At 40.7% G+C, this 25,978-nt stretch overlaps 3 protein-coding genes across 6 annotated transcripts in view; 2 read left to right on the top strand and 1 right to left on the bottom strand.

Moving 5' to 3' along the window:
* LOC103156462 (abl interactor 2-like) overlaps nt 1-3,521 on the top strand; it is a 30,759-nt gene extending 27,238 nt beyond the window's left edge. For all 4 annotated transcript variants that reach the window (XM_016664390.1, XM_016664389.1, XM_016664388.1 and 1 more), the window contains 4 exons: nt 34-192; nt 956-1,036; nt 1,158-1,337; nt 1,962-3,521. In XM_016664390.1, coding sequence (XP_016519876.1) covers nt 34-192; nt 956-1,036; nt 1,158-1,337; nt 1,962-2,137 — 596 coding nt within the window. In that variant the 3' untranslated portion in view covers nt 2,138-3,521. The remainder of the gene's footprint in view (nt 1-33; nt 193-955; nt 1,037-1,157; nt 1,338-1,961) is intronic.
* A 2,878-nt stretch (nt 3,522-6,399) lies between these two features.
* On the top strand, nt 6,400-12,309 carry cnot11 (CCR4-NOT transcription complex, subunit 11). Its single transcript, XM_007578517.2, has 7 exons — nt 6,400-7,385; nt 8,692-8,856; nt 8,969-9,121; nt 9,204-9,406; nt 10,363-10,565; nt 11,304-11,400; nt 11,892-12,309. The coding sequence occupies exons 1-7, from the start codon at nt 7,067-7,069 to the stop codon at nt 12,087-12,089; spliced, it is 1,338 nt and encodes a 445-aa protein (XP_007578579.1). The 5' UTR covers nt 6,400-7,066; the 3' UTR covers nt 12,090-12,309.
* Nucleotides 12,310-14,000: 1,691 nt separating this feature from the next.
* lcp1 (lymphocyte cytosolic protein 1 (L-plastin)) lies at nt 14,001-24,113 on the bottom strand. Its single transcript, XM_007578516.2, has 16 exons — nt 23,974-24,113; nt 20,079-20,163; nt 19,731-19,879; nt 19,525-19,648; nt 17,952-18,084; nt 17,751-17,832; nt 17,496-17,661; nt 17,209-17,351; nt 16,836-16,931; nt 16,551-16,746; nt 16,378-16,456; nt 16,170-16,284; nt 15,956-16,089; nt 15,029-15,149; nt 14,722-14,846; nt 14,001-14,588 (listed from the first exon to the last, which is right to left on the bottom strand). The coding sequence occupies exons 2-16, from the start codon at nt 20,140-20,142 to the stop codon at nt 14,456-14,458; spliced, it is 1,860 nt and encodes a 619-aa protein (XP_007578578.1). The 5' UTR covers nt 20,143-20,163; nt 23,974-24,113; the 3' UTR covers nt 14,001-14,455.
* Nucleotides 24,114-25,978: the final 1,865 nt, after the last annotated feature.

The following is a 25,978-nucleotide window of genomic DNA, read 5'->3' as shown; positions in this document are numbered from 1 at the left end:
GATTTGTAACAGAGTTCCTCTCTGCTACGTCAGGCCCCTTCGTCCCCCAGTTCTACAGCATGAACCGGCCCCAGCCTCGACAACAGACCCCACAGGTGGGGGGGTCACTCCCATACCGCCGACCCCCTTCTGTGACTGGTCAGCCGATTGCCAACCACGTCAACGGAGGACCCTACTACAACCAGAGCCCAGGTCAGCCTTTCACTGGAGGCAACACTCGAGTTTACTTATCGCTGAAAATGTGACAGAAGGATGTCTTTGAACCCTCATTTTGGCAGTTTATAAACACTGATTCTGTATAAATTAAGTCCTGATAAAGCAAAAGTCTAATTTTTTAGACCACTTTACGCAATTACAGGTGAAACCAGAAGTTTACATACAGCTACTAAAAAGACACACACACCTTTTTTCTCACTGTCTGAGGTTAAACCAGACCAAACTTCTCTTGCTTTGGGTCAGTTAGAAAGGTGTATGTAAACTTCTGATTTCAACAATATAAACACAAAAGTCAATGAGAAATTTCTGGTTTTAGCTTCGTGGTAAATTTGATTTACTGATAAAGTCGGAGCTCAGATTTGGGAATGACATCACTCCAGAGTCGAGAGTTTTCTAGTTGGACGTTAGAAAAGCAGCAGGTTCTGTGTTTTGGTGTTTTTTACTAGTTTAGCTTTTCAAATACTAAAGGGACATTTTCAAGAGTAAAACCTGTGAGGAGTTGTATTAAAAGCTGTGTATATATACAAATGTAACCAGTTTTCATGTGCGCCGTAGCCATATTGGATTCTGAACTTGGGGGTGGTTTCTGCGATACTAACTTTTGCCAGTCAGAATTATAATTTCAAATGGGCATTTTTGTTTTATTTCCAACTGCATACTGGATTTGAAATGACTAAATCCTCTCATCAGTTTCACACTGGTAGTTTAAAGTCCTAATTGACTCCTGATGTGTTTGCAGCCTCGCCTCCGCCCCCATCGCTCCTGCAGTTCACCCCTCAGCTGCCTCTGATGGGTTTCGTTGCTCGAGTTCAAGAATCCAGTGAGTCTAAAACTGTTGAGTTTTGGTTGTTTCACAAATGAACCGACATGAACCGACTTGTGTTTGTTCACTAATGCTGATGGTTATTCGTTTATTCTGTAAAACATCGCTTCACCAACAGTTACAGACGCTCCTCCTCCTCAACCGTCAGCAGACACGCCTTCGGGGCCCGATGAGACTCCGTCCACCCCGAAACCTTCAGAGGATGGACACGGTGAGGAAGACTCTAAAGTAGTGGAGTACAGCGATCCGTACGCTGAAGAGGACCCGCCGTGGGCCCCCAGGAGCTACATGGAGAAAGGTACGTCACAGAAACACACTCAGGTTTGGGATTTCATTCCTGTTGGGACTACTTTGTCACATTAGCCATAAATCCCATTTTACAGCAGAGTTATACTTTTACCATCATCACCATCTTTTTATTCTTCTATAGAATTATTTTCAACAAAGTGGATTGAACACAAGTAGCTTTTTTTTTTTACCGACAGTAGCTGCATTTCCATTGATCATATAACTGCTCAAAATGGAATTATGAAAAGAAATTGGCTTAGTGGAAACATGGAAATAAAAAAAAAAAGATAGTTTTTCAATACAAAGTTCTCGTCACGTGACTTATGTGATGCAAAACATCACATTTCACCAGTCATGTTATGACTGGTGAAAATGACGTCAACAGGAAGTGATAGGAGGCTGACGGCACGGCATGTTTTGGTAATGACTTAAAATGTGAACAAGCTTATCCAAGTGGGATTTTATTTGCGTTTCTTATTTAATGGAAACACCACAATTGCGTGATTGCGTTTCTTTTCCAACATGAGCGGAATGTCGACAAAGTTTCCCACAGATTTGTAACAGAAACGCAGCTACTGCGACAGTACAAAACATATTTACTTGACGGTTGTTGTTTTTTTGTGTCGCCCTCCAGTGGTGGCTGTGTATGATTACACCGCAGACAAGGAGGACGAGCTTTCCTTTCAGGAAGGAGCGATCATTTATGTTGTCAAAAAGAACGAGGACGGATGGTTCGAAGGGGTGATGAACGCCACCACCGGCCTCTTCCCAGGAAACTACGTAGAGTCCATCATGCACTACGCCGACTGAGACCGCCTGAGTCTCGCTCACAGGTGGAGATCATTTAATCTGCGGCTCACCTGCTTCGAGCAGTGAAGGTGAACTTTGGTCTGCTTTTTATATGTTCCTCCTTTGGGTTCAAACTATTCAATTCAGTTGGATATTCTGATTATTTATTGGACTGGGTTTTTGTTGGCTTGTTTATAAAGTGTTTTAATCTCCCAGATTATCTCCAAAATGATTCTGTGCGCTCCATTTATCTCGGGTGAATTTCAGGTGATTTGCTGGTCATGTTTTACTAATAAATTAATAATTTGCTTATACACAACATGTTTTAGCTGTGAGTAAATCCATTCATCAGAATGCTGTTTCTTCATTCTGTTTAAGTGTAGAAAGAAGCGTTTTGGTCGTACGGACGCCACCAGAATGTTTCCAGAAAGTTCCTGCTGCAAATACAAGCATGGTAACAAAAGATAGCGAGAAGGCAGTGTGGAAATACTCCTGAGAAAACTCTACTTTTTATTCAACGTTTCCCCGTTATATTGGTTATAAATCAGTGTGGAATTAGTGGAATAGATACAAATGGCAAAAAAAATCTTGTTGGCCTTTCCTAAAGTTGCATACTGTGCCTTGCAAAATTATTCATGAACTTTTTCACATTTTGTCTCGTTTCAACCACAATCCTCATTGTCTTTTTGTTTAGATTTTACTTCATAGACAAACAAAACGTAACGTGTAATTAATTGTGAAGTGTGATCGACTTACCCTGCTGCACTTTTCCTTTTCTATTTAGGTCTAAAAGTAAAAGTTTGCACCTGTTCGGTCATTGAGTTCTTAACTCTTTAATCTGATAAGGCTGAAACAGCAGAGCTGTTTGCTGGACTTTTTGAAGGTGTGTGAGGATCTGTTTAGTTTGTGTCAGATTTATGTTTCCTCAGTATTAACTTTCTAATGTAACTTTACCATATGTTTTTTTTATTTTTGTTTTTTTATTTTATTTTTTTTGCATTTTGCCATGAGGAGAGTAAGTGCCAAAGGAAAATATATTTAATTACTATTTTTATGGGGGTTTTTTTGACTTGTGATTATTGAAATCAGGAAGATTTTACCAGCTGAATCAGTGACAAAATGATTCCTTTTTTTTTTTTCAATTTCCACTGACTAAGGTTATTTTAACTTATATTTTAAATAATGATTGAAAAACACATTAGATCTTATGAAGAGGACCTCATTTAAAAATGTATGGGATTCCATTTTTTTCTTCCTCATTTTCCCTCCAACTTTCTGAGGCTCTCTTAGCGCCCCCTGGTGGGACACACTTTAAAAACGCTGGTTTACAGTACTGACCGTTATGACGGTGTTTTAGGGCCAAGATGGATGGAAAACAGTACATTTGACCAAAAAAAAAAAAAATCTGACATTTGAGATTAATCTCAGAAATTTTCTACTAAAACTTTTTAAATTTCTGAGTTTGAAAAGGTTGAAAATCAGCTTTAAAAAAAAATCTAAAAATTTGATTCATTTAAAAGAAATTCTAGAAAAAAACTAGGAAATGTTTGAGTTTCAAACATTGAAAAATTTCTACTTTTGATGCTCAGAAAATGTCCAAAAAGTCAAAAATGTTTGACTTTTGAAACTCAGAGAAACATTCTCTGAGATTAAGCTCAAAATGTCTGAGTTTTTTGACAGGAATCTACTCCTCCCTTTTTCTACATACAACAGCCCTAATACTATCATAGACCATCCAATAGATAAAATCACAGAAAACAACTAATTTCTCTTTTTGTTGTAGGACGCCCTGTTGGACTAGTCCTCTGTGTAATAATGACAACACACACTTCAAATAAGCAAACACTTCCAGCACTTCTTACAACAAGGTTCCCTCACACACTACAAAGCAGAAAAGCACTAAAACAATAAAATACTCAAAGTGGAGAACCCCCCTTTACCTTTACACACTGCACATGGAGAAAGCAACCGTTTTAGGTTTTCTTATTGCAATAAATCAAAACATGTGAGCCCAGATTGCAATCCGCTGTCAGGCTAACAGCAAATCAGAAACCTTTGGTGATGGATGGCCATGTTTCAGACTCTGAGCCGCCCCCGTCTTTGTGGTTGTGAAGTGAACCCAAACAGTTTGCCAGGTGGAGATTCTGAACCTGTCGCCAGTTTTAAAGTTTACAGCGTGACTGTCTGCATGCCTGATATATATACATATATATAACTGACACATGTATTTACTATTTTATTTCATAATATCTGTCTTTGTAGTTGTTGTTTTTTAAGCTGTTTTACCGCCTTGTTTTATTGTCTGGTTCTTTATCTGAAGTGTTCTGTTGTTGTGTGTTTTGTTTCCGTCCCGGCCCTTTAACAGCGCTGCGGAGGGTTTGGACTTTGCAGCGTATCAAAGATGGAGGCGGATATTTTGTGCCAAATGTACGTTTGTGTGTGACGTGACGTGAATGCAGGTGTCTGTGTGTGGATCAGAACCAAACTTGTGAAGATGGACCTTTTTAAAAACAATATATCCCTGTGCAGTGTTTCAAGAGACATTTTAAAGCGAAACTAGAAAATATGACTTTAGATATCTATGAGAATCTGTGCACATTGTGACATCACAGTGTCAGAAGGAGAGCTTATCTTGGCAACTGTGCTTTTCCTGCAGCATCCCTTTAAAGAAAATGCCGACGGAGAAATTAGCTGTGAAACGTTACAGACTCCTTCAACAAATCGGATGTTCCAAAGTAACATGTTTTATCTTTGAAATGTTTCCCAGAATCTCAATAATCATATTTTAGCTTGTGTATGTTATTTTTTGTATCAACACTAAGCACAATTTCTTTGTGATTTGAAGCATTTTTGAGGAGATTTTTCATTTTATTTTATTTTTATTTTTGATGTGCACTCACGTTTTGTAGAAGACTGAATTTGGACTGAGATGAAAAAATATAAATATTTTTGCTTCGTGTCTTTGTTCCTTGTTTTGTTTTTTGGGGGGTTTCTTTGTTGCGTGTTTTCCGTGGTGTTCCTGCATCTTCCTAGTGCAACGTGTTCTCCGGACAAGCTTTCTGATTTCAAAACGGAATCTGAGCACACTGCTGTTTTGTAAGACAGAAAGCAAAAGGAAATTACTAATAAATGTTTTAACATCCTTCCTCTTTTCTTGTCTCTTTCTCACACATTTACTGTCAGAAAATAAACTATTATTTATTTATTTCTGCTGATACAATCAGGATCCACTCAGTATCAGTAAACTTGTCAGGTTTAGTTTGTCACCTAAAGAGCAACGGGTCTTGGTCACTTTTTCTGATTTATTTGCCATTTTGTTGTAAATAATCACCTTTTCTTTTTTCTTTTTTTTTATCCAAATGGCTTCTACAAAGGACTACACTTATATTATGTTTATTCTATTACAGAAAATTGCTCAAGTTTCGGTTATTTAGGGAACAGTTAGCTGCTAGACCACCTTCTTACAGTGTGTTGTCAGTTAGCACACGTTAGCTTGGATAGAGCTTCACTCCATAAGTTGAGGATCCAAAGGTTGAGTTGAGTTTTAAATTGATCTGGTTCACTATAATTGATTGTAGGTTTGGATTTAGACGCCAAAACAGAATAAAAGGTACTTTAACAAAGTGGTACTTCCTGGGCGTCCAGGAAGTACCACTTTGGACGCCTGGACGCAGGAAATACTGCAACTTCTTGAACCCTGATCAGTTTGTTTTGTAGCTGCATGCCTTTCTTCTGCCTCTGACTCACAACATCCAATCCTACTGCATTGCAAACGTGGCTTTTCCTTTTTTTTTTCTTTTTCTTTTGCCACTCGCAAGTACATGAAAAAAAAACACAGAACAGATTTTCTTTTTCATCTCGCTCATGAGCGCTCCGGTGAGATCAGCGGCGCCTGGGCTTTCGAAGCCAGGGATGTGTATAATAACTACAGTCTGACTGTGTGTGGCTATGGAATCAGTCAGTCCAGAAAATAGCTGCGAGCTTTCAGGTTTCGAGCATCACAGGAAGAACTTGGCAACAACTTTCATCTCTGTATCCCTGTTTCCATTTCAGGTGAAGCCCTTGCCGAGCCGCGCGGCACTCACAACAAATCAAGCTTCTGATGTGTAATTTTTATTTTTTTTATTTGTAAAGTCCTAATGTGGAACTCCACAAAAAATTTTTATCAATGTATATTTGTTAGTGTCAAAACGTACACCACGGGACAGTATCTTTAAGTCAACTCATCTTCTAGTTTTACAGATCTTATTTTGACAGGGCAAAAAGAGGAAATTGCGTCGCAAGGGCCGCTGGGTAAACTGACATTACCAAACAAAGCGAGATGAATCTGGGGTTCCCGCCTTCTTATTGGTGGTTTAAATTGAATAGTTTTTATAAACCATAACTATTTGTATTTCTTCACCTAATGCGCCTGATGAAAATGGTACTTACAACCTAATTTTCATTTGAAAATAAAAGTGAAATTCCTTATAATGAAACTACATGTCCCATGATGCAACTCGACGGAAGTGTCCTATCTCAAATTTAAACGGCTAGGTTCTCCAGGAACCAAATTTTAAGGCCGACAGACGCTTTTTTGACTCACATGTCCGATTCAGTGAGGCATTATTGGTTTTATACAAGTTGTAGTCACAGAGTCGTTCATAGTGGTTTTTTTGGGTCGGAATGTTAAGTTTTTGATTGACCTCTCTGTCTGTTTTTAGTTAGCATTACCATGTAAACTATGGTAAGCTATTGCTAGCAGAGCTCAGGATGCTAATGCCGAGTCAATATTTTTATTATGGTGTTTTCTGGACGCACTCAAACATGAATTAACGTTTCTCGACCGAGATACTATTGTATCTTTATTCATTTAGGAATACGTCGTTTAGTTTTTTTGTTTTTTTTTTTCTTTTTTGAAAAAGGTGCTAACGCTAAAGCAGAACAAAACCGGGTTAGCAGACCACCATAATGACTCTCGCTCCGAAGGAACTGTCCAACCTGCTGAGCATCATCTCGGAGGAGGCTTGCTCCAACACCTTCGAGAACCTCTCAACTCACTTCCACCATTACTTCGGGAAGGCAGAGCACTTCAGGGTAGGCTCGGTGTTGGTCATGCTACTCCAGCAGCCCGACCTGCTACCAAGCTCCCCGCAGCGGCTCACCGCCCTCTACCTGCTCTGGGAGATGTACAGGACCGAGCCGCTGGCTGCCAACCCGTTCGCGGCTGTGTTCGCCCACCTGCTGAACCCCGCGCCGGGAGAGGAGCAGCAGGAGAAGGTGCTGTCAGGTAGGACTCCCGGCGCGATTCATTTTTACTCAAGAGGGACTTTGAATCTAAGAAAATGAAACAAATAAATTACAAGAATAAAGTCTAAGCTACGAGAATTAAGTCACACCTTAATAGAGTCGAAATAATACTAGAATAAACTCATAATATTATAACTTTATTGTGGTAATATTCCAACATTATTCTCGATAAATTATGACTTCATTCTCTTATTACTTACTGCTTTATGCTCGCATAATTTCCACTGGCCTGTCGCGATAACAAATGTTACTGGACCCAGAATTGTGATAAACGGTAATATTGTTGTTTTGAGACTATTTTTCATGTTATATATGGGAATGGCATAATGCAATGCAATAATAATCTATTCTCAAAGATCAATAAATCTTAAATTCTAACGAACGTTTACCACTGGAACTGGAAAACATTTAAAATGTCCAAAGTAAATAAATAAAAAGACAAATAAAATTAATTGTTAAAGTCTCTGTAAACAAAATTGTCCTTCAAAATGGTTCTTTGAGACCAAAGCAGCAAACTGGAAACTTTTGTCATCCAGTTTTTTGGGGAAAGAGAAAAACAATAAGTCATCCAAGTGGAGATTATTGACCTTGTTTTAATTTATCATGCAATTAATTGATCTATGGCTTATTGCGACAGGCCTAAATATGAGTTTATTCTCGTAACATTACGACTTTATTAAGTCTTTAAACTTTATTAAGTCTTTAAACTTTAGTGATCCCAAAGGAAAAATAAATGTAAAAAATAATAATTCTCGCAAGTTTTACTTTTTCTTACTGTGGTCCTAATACTCTATCATGGTGGTTCACGCAGAATAGTATGGTTTTAACTCAGAGACTGCGAAAAATCTGATCCGTTATGTCGGTTTGAGGATAAATCCAAAGCATTGTAACTAAGGTCTCACAAATAACATCTAGATAATGATGCTTTCAAACAGCATTATTTCTACGGGATACTGAAGAAAAACTGTTTGTGAAAAGAATTTAATATCTTAATCCTTCTTTCTAATAATTTTTACCTGGGGATGTGCACATATAGACACTAGGTGGTGCTCGGGAACCTTTTTTCTTCTTGACAAAAAATGTGCTCTTCTGAATTATTTTGTGTGTGTGTGAGAGAGACGCAAAATGGCATTTCTGTGTTTGAAAGCCCATTTTATATTTTCATAATTTTGTAGCATTCATTTGCAGCTTTCCTCTTCACACGGCTCATACAGTCAGAATTGGGTTTTATCTGTCGTCCATTCAGGTCTTTAACTGAACGCCTTGTGTCCGTTTTGTGTGTCCAGGTTTCCTGCCGCCCATCACCCAGCCGGAGAAGTTCTTCCTGTCCCAGCTGATGCTGGCGCCGCCCAGGGATCTGTTCAAGAAGACGCCCAGACAGGTGTCCTGCATGGACATCACCAACATGCCCCAGTCCATTGACATCAGTGGGCTGCAGCTGGCTTTAGCAGGTCAGTGGACGCCACGTCTTTTTTAGTTTCTTGTCGTAAACGTTGAGTTGAATCCGTGTGTTAGAGGTAAGTTCATGAATTGAGATCCAGTGTGTGTGTCTTTGCGTTGCAGAGCGTCAGTCAGAGCTGCCCACTCAGAGCAAAGCCAGCTTCCCCAGCATCCTGAATGACCCGGACCCAGACTCCTCCAACTCAGGATTCGACAGCTCCGTAGCCAATCAGATCATAGAGTCTCTGGTCACGGGGCCACGCCCGCCGCTGGAGAGTAAGGGTTTACTTTTTATTCCATGTTCTGCTTTGTAAACAGCACAGGGTCACAAACGGTAACCGGGTCGTTCTGGGCTCAGGTCACTTCAGGCCGGAGTTCATCCGGCCCCCGCCCCCTCTCCACGTGTGTGAGGACGAGCTAGCGTGGCTGAACCCCACTGAGCCGGACCATAGCATCCAGTGGGACCGCTCCATGTGTGTGAAGAACAGCACAGGCCTGGAGATCAAACGCATCATGTCTAAGGCCTTTAAGAGCCCACTGTCCGCCCAGCAGCAGTCCCAGGTGGGTCACCGTGAGCTGGACACACTCATTTAGCTCAGACACAAAGTATCACAGCATCCGTTTTTGTTGTTTTTTTTGTTGTCTTTTTGGGGGGTTTTTTTGAAGGCCAGGACTTTAACACATTTATTTTGATTAATTCATTGGATAGATTTTAAAATGTTAAAAGTTTTAATGCAATTAATTAAATTTATTTCTTTTACATACGAAAGTTCAGAGGCAGAACCTTTCTAGTCATGTTTCTGGTACATCCGTAAATCTGTCGCACAAGTGACATCAGCAAACAGTAACAACAGATGACCAGTCTGCTTCTAATGGCCCACTGGGGATTCATTTCTGTTTCAAAAAACAAACTGCTGGAATGTGGAAAAGATTATTTTTGTGCTAAAGAATAGTTTTGCCTATCAGCAAAGCTATTCACGCCTAAACTAGCATCTCAATGCTAATGTACCGGCTAGCACAGACGACCCCAATGTTAATGTCAGCATCCACTGTCCAGATTTCTGAAGAAGTTTTATGAATGATCTGTGGTTCCTGAAACACTGGAAAGATAAATGGGTATAAAAAAATAGAACCAGTGATCAACAGCTGGATGTTACTACTGGAGGAAACAACAAAGAAGACAGGAGGATGATGCCACATGATTTCTAATGATTTATCATGTGAACATATTCAAAATGTGATTTTAATTGCATCTCTTATTTAATCGAAACACCACGATTGTGAAATAGTTTTTTTCTTATTTTTAATTAGCAGAACATGTAAAAAGTTTTGTGAACATTTGTAATGGAAACACGGCTACTGATATGAGAGTTTTCATCATCATCAATATGGTGTGTTCACTGACCACAAAAACGTGGGCATTTTTAAGTTTTCCAGCTGGACCTTCACCAGCTTGGTTTGTCAGTGCAGCTTTTCAGTCGGGCGCTAACCTGGCCAGCCGTTTGTCCTGTGTGCAGCTGCTGGCCGAGCTGGAGAAGGACCCCAAGCTGGTGTACCACATCGGCCTGTCGCCGGCCAAGCTGCCCGACCTGGTGGAGAACAACCCGCTGGTGGCCATCGAGATGCTGCTGAAGCTGATGCAGAGCAGCCAGATCACTGAGTACTTCTCAGTGCTGGTCAACATGGACATGTCGCTGCACTCCATGGAGGTGGTCAACAGGTGGGGCTGGACTGGAGGCTGACTTTCTGTTTGAGCTGAGCTGGATTTATGGAAAAATCACAAGAAGGAAATCTGCAACGAGTTTAAAAAAATCCTTTAGTGAGACATCCGTTCCATGATGTTCGTCCATTCTTCAAAAGTCTTTAAAAGCCTTCAATTCATGCATCTAAAATTAAGCCCTTAAAATGTCTTAAATTGGATTAAAAATATGTAATTTGACCTTGAATACGTTAATCACACGTCTTAAATGTTGTCGTGGCAGGACTGTTTAATCTCTTACTCCATGTAGTTTATCTTTCTGACAGGATTTTTCCGTCAGGCAAAAGTTTGAGATGCACTCAGAAATCTTCATTCCGTTCTCTGATTTGTTTCAGGCTACCGCTAACTAGCTGCTAACATACCCTTGCTAACTAGCTAGCTTTTTTCATCTATCATGGGTAGCGTGTAACTTTATCACCAATTGGCTGGACTCAAACCCATATGATGCTACATGTACTCTGTACAAAAAGAGCTTGACACTAAAATATGTGATTTTTGTTGTGTACATTTCTGCTGTTTCATTCATAATGGTCTTATAATTTCTTAAAGAGCCTCAAATTTGAGTTGTAGAAACCCTTTGAACTTTTGATGATTGATTCAACAGATTTGTTTCCTGGTGTGTGAAAACATCAACACTTTGCAGTAAGGAACGGTTGTTTATTATTTGGGGTTGATTGTTCTTCCTCCTCCCTCCATCAGACTGACCACAGCCGTGGACCTGCCTCCAGAGTTTATCCACCTCTACATCTCCAACTGCATCTCCACATGTGAGCAAATCAAGGACAAGTACATGCAGGTGTGTTGATCATCATAAATCATATGTTCTGGTAGAAAATGCCTGTTAGCAGTTGTCCTAGTCAAAGCACAGCAGTAGCATGTAGCCCAACGGAGAGTGTTAGCTTTAGTTGTGGAGACTGATGCACTCCAGTAGAATTATGCTGAGTCTTTTTAACATGTTGACATTTTTGGTTGTAATGTGACATAAAGTGGAAATGCTGTCAAAGTGTGAATACGTCTGAGGCCTAGTCCTCATGTAGATGGACATCTGGGAAAACATATGACACTTTTAGGCCTTTTGGCTTTCCGTAAAACAACGTTGACAGACGGATCTGTTCAGGTTCACCTGGATGAAATTTTTTTCTGAAATCAATCATGCATGTATGATGTAATTATTTTTAAAAGTGATGTGGCAAAGAGATGAGTTTTTAAAAAAGCCTTGGCTACAGGTGGACAGGGCCTCGGTCACTGTGTGCCAGTTTGTCCTCATCTATGGTTTGTCTGTTCCAGAATCGGCTGGTCCGATTGGTCTGCGTCTTCCTCCAGTCGCTGATCCGAAACAAGATCATCAACGTCCAGGACCTGTTCATCGAGGTCCAGGCCTTCTGCATCGAGTTCAGCCGCATCCGTGAGGCCGCCGGCCTCTTCCGCCTCCTGAAGACCCTGGACACCGGGGAGAACCCCCCCGAAGCCAAACCGGCCAAATGAAGAGCCGCACAGAGACGCAGCGCCACCTTGAGATCCTGGGAGAACAGCAGCTTCCTGTTAAACAGCCACAGTGAAATCAGCAGCTCCTCACTGTGCTCAGAGTAAATAGTGTAAATATATATATTTTTTAATCCGACGTGAAGTCTTTTGACTCGCATCTCACCATCGCTCCCTGTGTTTTCTCTCTTCCTACAAAAGTAAAAAAAGGGGAAAAAAATCAGCTTTTTGTCTCCTGAATTGATTTTATTGCCAACTCTTTAAACTTATCTCAGAACTCGCTTCCTGAAATGATGTCAGAGCGGCCTCATATTCTAAACGTTATAAAAAATAAAAATAAAAAAGTTGAGAAAGCTGCCGATCTTGTGTCAAATCAGGAACTAGTGACTCATTTAATGTCTGCAGTTCCTATGTGCTAAATGCTAAATAAGGTGAAGATGAGTCTAAATTGAATCTGGTCAGAATATGTCACACATTGAGGTTGGTGGCTCAGGAACACTGATCGTTTGTTTCACTTCCTCCCACAAAGCTGAAATCATATCGTTTCCATGGAGACATGCAGACAGTTCTTTGCAGAATTGCTTTAATTAATTTCATTTAAGTGTGAACAGTCAAAGGTTATAACAGCAGTTATAGTTGGGTTTTAAGTTTAGACTTTGACTAGGCCGCTTCAGAACTCAAATCATAGTTCTGCTGCATAATCTAAGCTGGGTGTGTTTGAGTTAATCTGTGGAGAGGAGGGGAGTTTTTATATTTTGTACACAACTGTGTTTACTTGTAAGTTCACTAACTTGGATAGGAAGAAGCAGCCATTTAATGTGACGAAAATATCAACCATGAACTTTTACGTTAGAGAAGTTAAAAATGGATTTGTGTAGCTGAGTGAAATATTATTGGTCACCAGGTTGGTGCAGCTCTCAGGTAAACTGAGGAAGGAAGTCATGAGTGTCACTGAGGACCAATATCTGACACGCTTTGGATCTTTCAGGTTCAGCACACTTGATTGAAATGATGACATTTCAACCAGGATCCGGCAGAGCTTGATGACATCCTGAGGAAGGAATTTAATTATTTAAATCAGATTTAGTGAAGCAGGGAGACACTGAAGCCCGATGTAGTCCTTTCTTTCATTGGGTGCTGTTTTGTAACCCAATGGTTTTCCAAAGGTTTTCTGAAAGACTATCACCTTAGCGCCAGTCTTCACTATACTTCACTTGCTAAGGTTGGCAGGAGTCTTAAAGGGCGCCATGAAAAAAACTAATAGGTTCTAAAAATAATTTTCTAATATAAAAAAAAATCTACACTAATTTAGCGGAATGGCAAAAAATATTAAAGTCTATATTTGACCCTTGTGCGTGTGAGGACTGAGGCAATGATACAGGTTTTACGTGTGTGGGGTCGATTGGACCCCATTTCTACATACAAGGGTTAAAAATGACACTGCTCAGCTGTTGGCTCCTGTTTACCACACATTGCTCCGTTGCTCGCTCTACTGAGTGAGGTGAGTTTTGTAAGTTACAAAAATGTACAAAACGGCTCAAATTGCCTGGTGCTCAAGGAATAAAAAGATGACAGAAACAGGTACAGTAAAGATGATGTAATCTTTTGTCTTAGTTAATTAGCAGAATGTGGTGTAGCAGCTGTGCTAGCTAGCAAACACGGAGCTAATCCAGCTAGTTTGTCTCGATTGTTTTCATTCTTTCACTCAAACTTAACTTTTTCTAGGTGAGAATTTACTCCATGCATATCTTTTTAAACGTTTTGTTTTTCTCAGTATCTGGTTAATATTCTGTCCATTAACACGTAACCATAGTAACAATTAACTTTCCTGGAATGACCTGGACCATGTTGGACCAGAACCCTGTGAGGTTTCAGTTCTTTACGTCAGGATAAGTCAATGAAACGCCACCAACGTTATAATAAAAACAATCTCTTTATTTATTGTAGACTTGGAATGAACAGAAGGCTAATCCATTCACATTTACAGAGCATTATGGCTTTGTTACTAGAAATTAGATTTAGTGGGATGAAATGGAAGCAGAAATTCTTCATGACATGGCATCTAAAGCTGACAATTCAGATCAACTGGACCCAAACACAAATAAATAATACTGTGTTTTAATATGAAGCCTCTAATTTATGTTGGGGATTAGCTGATCAGTCACTGGGACGGGTTGGATTATTGTTGAATTGTTTGTACTGTACAGGTGCTTTATGTTTTTAAGATATTGTCCGAGTTTAAAATGGTGTAACAAACTGGTTTTGTAAAGTTTCACAACCTCCTTGCTTAAAGAAGAAAAGATGAGTGCTGCTCCTCCCCTTCGCTCTCAGGTTCACCAGGCAAACGGCAAAGGCTTCGTCCGGTCTCTTTAGGCTCTCCTCATGCCACGTGCCATCAGGCAGGCGAACACCGTCATCACCATCTTAGGTTTGACCTCCACCAGGTCCTCGGGCAGCGCGTACACCCGGGCGCCGATCTTCCTGGCCATGGAGATGGCGTACCTGATGACACAGTGTTACAGCTCAGGTTAGGTGAAACACAGGAACCAATCTAGACCTGACTCTTGAGTCTTCTGGAGCTGTTTCCTGATCTAAATCTGCTCAAATATCTTAAGTGCGAAACTCGTGTTCATACTTTGCGTTGTTGAGTTTCTCCTCCTCTGTGAGGTCTTCGATCTTCAGCAGGTCGTATCGGATCGATCCGGGCTGGATGGCGTCGATCAGATCCAGAACCGGCATACTGCTGCTAATAGACATGTCCTGCACACACACAGAGGCATCATCTGAGGTTGTTCAATGGAAATGTTCAACCTCTAAAGTGTTTATGTGGTGAACAGCGCCACCATCTATTATAATACGTAAAAGGAAACTTGATCTTCATGCTACAGCATCATATTACCCAGAATTCCTGACCTAAAGGATGACTTGTTTGGGTGATTTACCTTGAAGCTTGAGATCGTGCCTTTTCCAGCCTCTGTGAGTGTTCCATTGACCCAGGATACGATGGTGTCATCTATAACCTTCTGTCCGTCACCCAGATCCTCCAGGATGTTCAGGGTGTACCTGAGGAAGAGACGGATGAAGGTGTGACGCAACAACCAGTGGAAAGATGGCACCCCTAGTTAAAGATGTGTAAAAAGCTTTCAGGTACATTCATATTTTCTTGCAGTACCGATGATCCCACAAACCAAACCCTCATTCTGTGGATTAGAAATCATTGTTGCAACAAAAACACAGGTGGCACAAATATTGATACCAATGTTGTCAATAGTTTGTTCCACTTCTTTTTAAAAACAGGACAGCAATGGGTCTCCTACAACGCTCTTAAGGTCTCTCTAGATAAGCTAGTCCTGGGTCCTCTCTTTAAGTTTTAGGACTGATTTGGCCTTGGAAGAAGGCAGATTTCCTGTCTGGTGAAGCATTTTCCTAGTTATCTTGCCATGGACTTCCACATTGTATCCTGTTGTAAAACCAGTTTTTGGCAGAATCCCACTGAATTTACTGGTGTTTCATAGAGTTTATCATACCATCCATTATAATAAGGATCCCATGGCCTGTGGAAGGCAGACAAGCCTACAGCCCTGGGCATAAACTTCATATACAGCGTGCTGTTTTGATGAACCTTGCGTGTACCAAGATAAGTGTCCTGAGGCTAAAAGAAATCTCCATGAAACGTCCAAGAGTAATGGAATATTCAAGCAATAGCAATAAAAGCTAAAATTACTTCAGGAAGATCAAGCTATTAATATTTAGGTTGGATTTTCTCAATATGGCATTGGTCTTCAATAAGTCCCATGGATCTGGACACTCAGATGGAAAACATCTTCCCTAAAGGAACGTGTTAGAAGAAACCTGGAATGAGAGGTTACCTCCTCATGAGCTGCCAGAGCAGAGCGAGGGTGAGGGTTCGGTTTCCTGCGTTCAGGTCCTGACCCGCGATGCCAACCAGAGAGAATTTGGCCTCCTTTTTGCCCAGTTCCACTGCATAGTTACAGTTCTCCAGCTGGAAACCAGAACAGCAGATGGTTAGTTCAAGTCCAAGGACAGAGAGAAAGTCTTCAAGTCAGAAGTTTCCTGTTGTACCTTCTTCATGTTGCTGCCCAGTTTAGAGTAGGGAGGCTTATTGACTCTGTCCCAGTCTACTGGTACTTTGATCTTCTCATACAGCTGGAAGATGACGAGGGCATCATCAATGTCGCTGTAAGACACACACACACAAACACACACATTGTCCATTAGTCTCTGTGGTTATCAGCAGGCTACAGGTGGATGCCTAACAGAGCTTTCTTACGCGTAGAGATGGTTGACACGAGGGTTGACACCAAGAGAGTTCATCCAGTTCCTGAAGGTTCGCTCCTCCCTAGTTTCACCTACAGGCAAAAACTGATCAAACTTCCCCCAAAACAAACCTGCACAGTAAGAAACGACAGAGGAGACCCGGGTCTTTGGAAGATGTAGACGAACCTTCGATGGAGCTCCAGTCGATGTCCTGGTTCTCTGGCTTCTTCAGAGCTGGGTACTTATTGAACAGATTGGCAACAAAAGCCAAGTTGAGCTTGGGGTTGCCGCGGACGACGTCGGCGGGCATGACGAACTGCCTGCAGCCAAGCTTGTCAGCCTGGTCCAGCATGCATTCAGCCCTCTTCAGGTCCTCTTTCTCCTGCAGAGACATGAATGAAAGTCTGGGGCGTCAGGAAGGTGGGACTTCTCTCCGGAACAAACGATTCTGATTGGTTGATAAAATCTCACCCTGATTCCTGACACGTCGATGGCGATGGGAGGAACTCCATCCTCGTCTCCTTTGGGTGCCACCTGGTTCAGGATGTTGTAGTACGCCTTGGAGTCCTGCAATAAACCCGATTGAAGAAGTTAACCCAGGCTCAACAACAACTTCAAGCTAGCTTATTTAGCTTTTAACAGACGGCTTGTATGACCCATTTATAACTGATACTGAACAGGAGTAATTTTCCTTCCACTTACGGTAGAGGCACTACTTTGTGTCAATTTATCACTTAAAATCCAGTGAAGTTGTGATTGTGGGGTAACAAAATGGAAGAAATTTCATAAACACTTTTGCTAGCGAGTGTGTATGTGTGCTTGGAGCAGATGTTTTTGTTGTCACCTTGATGTCGGAGCTGAAGTTGTTGATCTTTCCACAGCCGGCTTCCTCCAGGTGGTAGTTGGCCCAACGCAGCAGCAGCTCCTCTGGGGAAAGCTTCATGAGGTCCTCCAGACTCTCACCATCCCGCAGCAGAGCGATCAGTGCTGCACAGACCAGTAAAACCATTACAATTATACCTCAGACTTTCCTGTCTCCTATGCTGAAGACTTAGAAGTCTGCAGTATGTTTGGGTGCTTTTCTGTCACAAATTTCATGAGTTTAAATCTCGGCTTTATCCGAACACCCACCTTCGTTTCTGCTGATCTCGATGTCGGCGAACAGGCCGATCTTGATGACCTGCCACAGCAGACCCAGGACCAGGTGCTGCCTGCCCTCCTTCAGGTCCTCAGCCCCGATGTTCACCACGTGGCAACCGATAGCTGACGCAGAGTTCAGAGCCAGGTTCAGATTCTCCTGTTAGACCCAAACGCGCAACAAGCAGATTTAGCGGCAATGCAGACGACCTGCAGGAATGTTAGAACTTGCAATCGTAGGTGTCTCACCTGGACGGTGAATGGGGTGAGCTTTTTCTTGTTGATGGTTCTCTCGTCGATGGTGTCTGGGACGGACAGGTTGATCATTTTGCTAACAGGAGAGATGGAGCAGATTTAGGCCAATAAACACGGTTGCGATCGCATCTTTTTAACCCATTTCTGACCCAACAACCTGAGAGAAGTGAAGGCAATTGAAAGTATGGAAGTTACCAGAGGACGATTCCGTCTCCCATGGCGGTGAACAGGTCGTTGTTGTCGGGATCCATCGGAATAACGTGCTTACAGTCCGGATCCTTCTCCAGAGCTTTGTTGATCCAGTTCACAAAGGCCACCTTCTCCTCCTCTGTGGACCAAACAAATCACACCTCATCAGATCCCAGGTCATCACAGTATCAAAACACTCAGCAACACATTCACACACATTCAACTAGGCATTAATTTAAAAAAAAAAATTCAATCAATTTGATCATCTGTTGGAGTCTGATTTGATGCAGACCTGGTAGAATGGGTAAAAACGCTGAAAATAAATCGACCTCTTTTGCATTCCTCTTTGAAAATCCAAGTTGAGTTTTTTTATTGAGTGGGAGAAAAAATTAATAGTTTTTAGTTGTGCCAACAACATGGTGTAGTTTGTAGTGTACACTGTGTGAACCTGTGCCTAGAGTACACCGTAAAACATTAGAACAGCATTCTGTTGTGGACTAACTTCTGCTGTGTAAGTCAAATAAATCGTGAGTTTGTGAAAGATAACTTACAGTGTGTGAGTTTGTGAAAGATAACTTACAGTAGCTAGTTTTGTTAACTTTTTGGTAATTTTGTCATTTCTCTAAGTATTAAGCAAGGGAGGGTTTTTAAGTTAGCACTTAAATGAAAGGAGGAGATGGGAGTGGGAACTATTTTTTAGGGTATTTAGCGGCAGGTTTTAGTATTTTGTGCTGCACTCTGAGTGAGATGCTCTTTTTTTGTTTGAATTTTTTTCTGGCATTAGTGGCCTGTATCTGACAGTAATCCGACAGGAAGGGGGCAGAGAGAAGGAGGGAAACTGACGTCCGGCGAAGGAACCGAGACCGGAAGTTAAATTCAGGATAACCCACGTCCAGGAATTTAGCCCGCGCTAAGCACTGCGCTAGCGCCACGCGACGCTTCGACTCTTGCGTATTTTCTCGGTGAACTGCACTACCTGTCTTTTTTAAAGACAGTAATATGACAGGAAGAGGGGGAGACATGACGAGTGCCACGTCCAGGTCTGTAGCGGCACGCGCTCCAAGAACCCCGCCACGCGACGACACGCCCTTCTGTTTCTTAAGGTAAATATTGATTTTAAACCAACCGTCCGCTTGCATTGTTTGAGGACAATGTTTTCTCAAATTGTTTGAGTCCTGCTCAAACTGAATGGTTTGATGTGATGTTTAATAAAATGCAGTCAGATATGTTGTTCATGGAAACTGAATCAAGAATTTAATTGAAAATATTTTAACTTGATAGTGTGACTGAAAACACAAACTGGTGCTTGTTCAGCTTGGTGAGGACAATTTTGCATCTTGTAGAATAATTGTTTGGTTTCAATGACGGTATTATACTAAAACAAACAACACAATTGAATATTGATGCGCTATCAGAACTTAAAGAACAGCGTTTAGACAAATTGTCTCTTGTTGTTCAATTAACTTGATGGTATTCAAATTCTGAGTTAAAAGCAAAACAGTTTTCTTGTTGATTTTGCATTTTCAAGGCAGAAGGTGAACCTCCATTTTCAAGTTAAGCCGCCTTCAGCTGTTTTCACCTGAGTATGAGTGCTGCGTGCCGGACTGCTCCGACGTTCCTGCCACGTTACAGATTCCTTCCTTCTTGTTGATGGCTTTCCTGAAGGTCTTGGCCACCTCGCTGCTCTTCAGACCGTGCACCATCTGGACCAAGGGAACAGAACAGGAGAAATGAGCTGACTGGACACTCGTCGACTGAAGCGACGTCTCCGTTGACCCAGCTGACCTCGGTGAACTCCTCGAAGGTGAGTCTGTCGCTGGTTTTGGTCAGCTCCTGGACGATCTCCCGGACCTTGTATCCGGGCAGAGCCAGGTTGGCGGCCCTGAACAACTCGTTGAGCTCATCTTTGCTGATGAACCCGTTGCCGTCCACGTCTGACGGAGAGACGAGAAGGACTCTTAAGTGTGGTGTTTTGTATATTTTACAATCTTCGATCTGTTCTTAAAACCGAAGCAGTTAAAGTTTAGAACAATCATACAGAGGGCCTTGTTGAGAAAACCAGCAGCAGTTCCTCATTCATCCTTCCTCTATTAAAAACACAAGAGGAAATGACAACAAAGACGATTCTCTTACCAATTTTGGCGAAAGCTTCTTTGAGTTCCTCCAGCTCCTCGGCAGAGATCTTTGTGGCGGCCATGTTGGCAACTGGACCCTAAAACTGACCCAAGAAGAGACGAAACGTTTCCATAAGGCGGAGGTGTCTTTCAGGCCAGAAGCAATATGATCAGATCTTCTAATTTAGTGATGTGATGTAAAGCCTTCATAGTTCTCACTTTTGCCACTCTGAAACTTCCCCCTGCTGCAGCACTTCCTGTCTGAAAAACAACCACTTCTTTATATCTCCTTGCTGTGCAGACAGCAAGATCTGCATGGTAACCTACCAGTTCCTACTGGACAGACGAACTGAGATCTTCCCTTAAACGGGTCACTTTAGAAGAACCCTCATTTATGTGGCGGATTGAGATGTTTTTTGTTTTTTAATAACACAACCTTTCAGTCTTCAGTGAGAAACAAGAGCACTCAAAAACCACATAACTATTACTGCTAAAAAGGTTTTAGCAAAAACGTTCACAATTTACTGTCAGAATAATAATTTGCTTGGTCACTGCAGGGTTTTACAGCCGTGTTTCTTAAACTATGGTGCAAGTAGCACCCACACTACTTGGATTGCTTTTTGTGATACTCAGAATTTTTTATTTTTTTTTTAGAATCCTGTTAAAAGGTAAATATGAAATAAATTAGCTGTAACTTAAAGCAAAAACAGTGAAACGACGCCTTTTGTTTTTAAGAAAGTCAAAGGGTAACACAAACTGAAGCAGATGAACCCAGAGAGTCAGTTGCAGCTAATGCTACGTCATATTAGTTAACTGGGATTAGCCATGTTAGCTAAACACTAAAGAAGCAAGCTAAGAAATATAAGTTATGCATTTATTGATGACATTAAAACTATGAGTAGTGCAAAAACAAAAAGTTTTATCCAGTAGATAATAATCAGTAGCAAATAATAATAATAATAATAATAATACGCTAACAATTCCTACTTCAGGAAGTCTTTCTGTCTCTTTCTTCATTTTTTACCTGAATATATTTTTAATATTTTGTAATCAAATAAAACCTGAGGTTAGCAAAAAGACTTTCAGACTTTCAAAAAGAAAGTTTGAATCCTGACAGCAGCAGATGGTGCTGACGTCTTTTCAGCCGGTCAAAGATGCAGATATTACAGTCCTGGCCAGTGAAAGAAAGACACACCACATGCTGAGTTTGCGAACTTCGATCTGCAACAGGCACTGGAACAAAACCATGTCGCTGCAGAGAAGTGGAATAGCTGACATTAATTAGTTTTTTCTGGTTGAACTCATCTTCTACATCAATGTGTCTGAGTTTCAGTAAGGATTTTATTCAGTCACTAGCTGTGAGTTGGCTAACGATTATTAGCTAATTCAAGAAAGAAGCCATCATGAGGCCATAGAAGAGTGGCTAAAAGATCAGACAGGGAAATGAACATTTTGTTTATTGTGGCGAAGGACGAATTCCTATTTATTTTGCCAATGAACAGATAAACCCACATTTCTCACTCAAACGAAACCATTCATAAAGTTCATAAAGGTATTTTTGTTTCTCTAGAAAACAGAAAAGGTCAGCCCAGCGACATTTCATCTGCTTTAGCGATTATCATATGACATGAAGGACATTTTATTTTAGGGTGTGATGATTCACCCCGAACGCGTCGGCGTGTTCGCAGATCCTTTTTTGGCAGTTTGCAGGACATTTTAAACCACAAAAGAATCAACTTCGAGCTCGTTAGGTGTCAGTGATTTAACTTCCTGCTCCTTTGCAGTGAAGGACGAGCTTGATGATGAAACAATTAAAAAAAAAAAGACGGTGAAATATTAAATTACTTCACCCTTGAAGGTGTTGCTCATATTTTAATTCTCAGTTAAGCCGTTCTTTAGAGACGTAGCTGAACTGCTGTTGCACTGAAACTAGCTACACACACAGTCACCGGACTGACCTAAATGTTTGGAGTTTGTGTTCATGAACGCCTCATTTATTCAGACTATCAACGCCCACTGAGGACAGAAACCTGTTTGTCAAGACAACGAGCTTCAGGCAGAGAACCGGGTCTTATTCTCTTCAGCAGTTTATTGAAACCCAGAGAGCTGCTGAGCTTTCCTTTGGACCGATGACGGCTTGGATGGTTCACACAAACAGAACTGATTTTAGATCAGTAAGAGGAAGTGCTTCTATCTGTTGAAACGATATCCTGTTAAAACATCGCTGTCAGAGAAGCTGCTGTTGACTTTATTGTACTGTAAAAGACATTATAGTGTATAACATGAGTTAGCAAGATGCTAAAATGACAAAACAAAGAGAACTAGTCATTATAGGATTACAAATATGGTGAAGTCCAGTTGCTTTTTAGTCACGTGCTTTCCGGTGCAGTCTGAGTTTGTGCACAGGTAGATGTTTAAGTAAAAGAAAAGTAAATGATATAAAATGAGACGTCGAGTCAGTGAAAACGGGGAAGTTGTTTCTTGCAGCGGACAGCAGATTGGAAGCAGAAATGAAACTTGACTCTGCCGAACTGCAAACCTGACCAGTTTTTCTGCCGTTTTCTCACTGACTTTTAATGTGTTGCCAAAACGGTAGACAACTGCCTGACATTTAAAGTGTGAGATTTGTTACCAATTATGGCTTCTCTGCCGTTTATCTCCCGTTTTTACATGCAGCGCAGCCTGTACAGATTTCTATCAGCTCTTAAAAGCATCTGCTCACATTGCTTCTTAAAACTTCCTTCCTGTGTTGCTAAGAATCGTAGTTATTCTGCAGAGCTTCTCTGCCATTCTGCAGGAAATTCACACCTTTTGTTTTTTTATGTTCTCACCTTTATGTTAAAAAACATATTCCTGCTGCATCTCCTCTCTCTGCATGCAAAACCCCAAACATGAGCATGTTATGTTATAATCAGAAGTTTGTTTGGCTATTTCTGCTGAAGACAGTTTTTCATGAAGTCAGAAACGTAAGAGGTTAAAGTTTATCTCAGGAGGCATGTCCCGTGTTTTGAATTTTCTATATTTAATAACAGTTTGATGCTAAAACGCTAACAGGTTGCAGGAGCTCAGATTTTAGATTTATACAGTTAGTTTGCATGTTCACAGGAGGTAGATGTTACTTCAAATCGGGCATTTATGTATTTTGACGTTGGTGCTCGTCTCCAAGAATATTTGACTCAAGACACAAACGTTTTTCCGTGAAACTGAATAAAAAGTGACTAATAACACTCCCTTAGATCAACATTACAATAAAATAACACCCACATTGTTTGGACGACCTCTTCGATTGAGACGATTGTGCTTTTAAATAATTTTTCAATTATTGGTTTTGTTCTTTTAAAGGAGCAACTGCATGGATTACAGCAGAGCAGCTCGCAGACCCGTGTCACACACGTGTTTACGCATCCCTGGGTTAGGTCATCTTATAAGAAAAAAGAAGGCTTATTTAGTCATAAATAAAATGCCGAGGTTTCTTGTAGGCCCACGCTGCCTCAGACAGTTTTTTTTCCTTTTTTTTCAGTTGATGCGAGGCTAACCACAAACTTCCTTTCTTGCTAACTGCAGCGCTTCAAGCTGCTCCTTCCTCTCGTCTTAGACCTCCATCTGCCCTCGTCTTCTTACTTGTACATGAGCAGCTGCTGAATCATTTAATATGATTTAGTCGCTGAGCAGTTTTCCAGTGCATCTTGTTGTGCATGAGAGCAGTTTCTTCAAAAATATTAAAGCAAAAATAACTAATTGTGCAGAAAGTCAGGGTAAGGATTGCAGAAAGTCACAGAGACTCTAGTTTCCCCCTTCTTTGCCTTTTCATTTGCCTTTTCATCAGAGGAGTTACTTCCTCTAAATTCACCTGATACCTGAGCAGACGCACAAACGGATGCGAGGCGAACCTGATCCAACCTCCGCCGCCTTACCTGAGAGACGAGGCGAGGGGGTTGGAAGGTGAAGCGGGTGCTTTTTTTCTGTCCGTCCGTCCGGCTGCTGTTGCTGCTCACCGCTCGACAGGCAGCGCTCTGAATCGGCTCGGTCTGAAGGGGCCTCGACTCATCTATTCAAATCTACGAGGAAGGAAGTGACATGTGGCACTTTAGAAACAGGAATCAAAAAGCTTTTGTCTTTATATGGCAATGCACGCGGGCTTGCGAGTTCAGGTGACCTCCGCAGTCGGTTTCGTGGGGCTCTGGTGACAACATCTCACTGCTGGTCCATGTCTGAAAAGTAGAACGTTGTGTAAAAAACGGCGTAGGCCTGTCGCAATAAATCATAGAATCGTGATAAATTAAAATGAACTCGATTATTTTCATTTGCACGATTTATCGTTTTTCTTTTTTCTCTGTTTCTACCAAAAACTGGATGATAAAAGTCTTCAGTCTGGTGTTTTGGTCTCATTTTTTGAAGGACAGTTTTGTTTACAGAGACTCCATAATTCATTTAATTTGTTGTTCCTGTTTTATTTGGGATATTTACAATATTTTCCAGTAAGTTTTCATTAGAATTTAACATTCTGTGATCTTTGATAATGTGTTCTTGCATTATTATGCCTTTACCTTTCATTACTTGAAAATGGTCTCAAAAACAATATTATCGTTTATTGCGATAACTTCTCTTACGATTTATTGTCCAGCAGAATTCATCATGACTGGCCGAATAGAAGGTGGAATATTTCTTGCCTGTCATTTCAGAAAGGGAAATGGTTGTTTTATAGAGATTCATAACACACAGAGTAAAATAGATCAAGCTTTTTTTTTATTATTATTTTTAATGATTATGGCTTATAGGTAAATAAATCCCAAACTTTCAGTGTCTCAAAAACCTAAAACGTCACATTTGATCAATGAAAACCGATGTCTTGAGGAAAAATGTCAGCCTTCTGAAAGGTTTGTACATTTCTCTGCTCTCAGTGCCAGGCTGGAGCTTCTTTTTGCAGGATTTGCTGCATCAGTGCGGCGTGGAGGGGACCAGGTGTAATGAAGCCCAGGTTGCTTTGATAGATTGTCTTAGTGAATTTTGGGTTTTCATTTCCCGCAAGTCATACAAGAAATGCATGCCTGGAATAAATCATTCTGCATTATTTCCATTACAAATGTGCACAAAACTTTGTCGATATTTCGCTAAAGTCTCAATTGCAGAGTTTGCATTGAATAAGAAATGCAGTTAAAATCACATGTGAATAAGTTATTCAAAAACATGGAGCGAAATCATCCTCCAATACTGCATTTGCATACAATATTAAAATTTTTTTTTTTGAGTAATACTAGCATTTTATTTCCTTGTTGCCACGTGGGTTTGGCATCTGGCTGGTGAAACATCACCAAACATTTTATTTCAGTTTCATGGAAATAAAATGTTGTCCCATCTAAACGGATGGCATCTGTGCAGAAATCTGAAAAAGCAATAGTGTGAATTACATTTTAATTATTAAACAAATAATAATAAAAAAAGATGGACAGAAAATGGTAAACAGAAACAAAGAATGGTTAGATGAAACTTTAGATGAATTACGCACAACTGGGCGGATCTAGGGAAGGAAGTGTGAGTTTGTGTCATCTACTGGTGAATAGATGAATGATGACATGATTGTAACCGTGGGAACAGAAAGGTTAAAAAAACTGCCAGTGATTTTTTTTTCTTTCTTTTAGGTCAAAAAAGCCAAATAGGTATTTATGATTGCAGTGTGTTATGTTTCTGTATTGTACACTGGTGTTTAATTCTCTGAGTAAAACTGAAACAAAACTAGAAAATAGTAAATTCGCCATGTTCACTGTAAAAATACAAAATCTTACCAAGTATTTTGGCCTATGTCGTTGTACATGTGAAATAAGAAAAAAATTACTTAAAAGTAACTTTTCAGCAAAATATAGGAGCTTGTTTTAAGTTAATAATTCCTTAATATTGATGGAAAAAGTTCTAGCAGATGAA

This window comes from Poecilia formosa, unplaced genomic scaffold (genome assembly GCF_000485575.1).
Source record: "Poecilia formosa unplaced genomic scaffold, Poecilia_formosa-5.1.2 Scaffold482, whole genome shotgun sequence".
Lineage (NCBI taxonomy): Eukaryota > Metazoa > Chordata > Actinopteri > Cyprinodontiformes > Poeciliidae > Poecilia > Poecilia formosa.
Note: the sequence above shows the minus strand (reverse complement) of the source record. Positions and strands in the feature narration are given on the sequence as shown.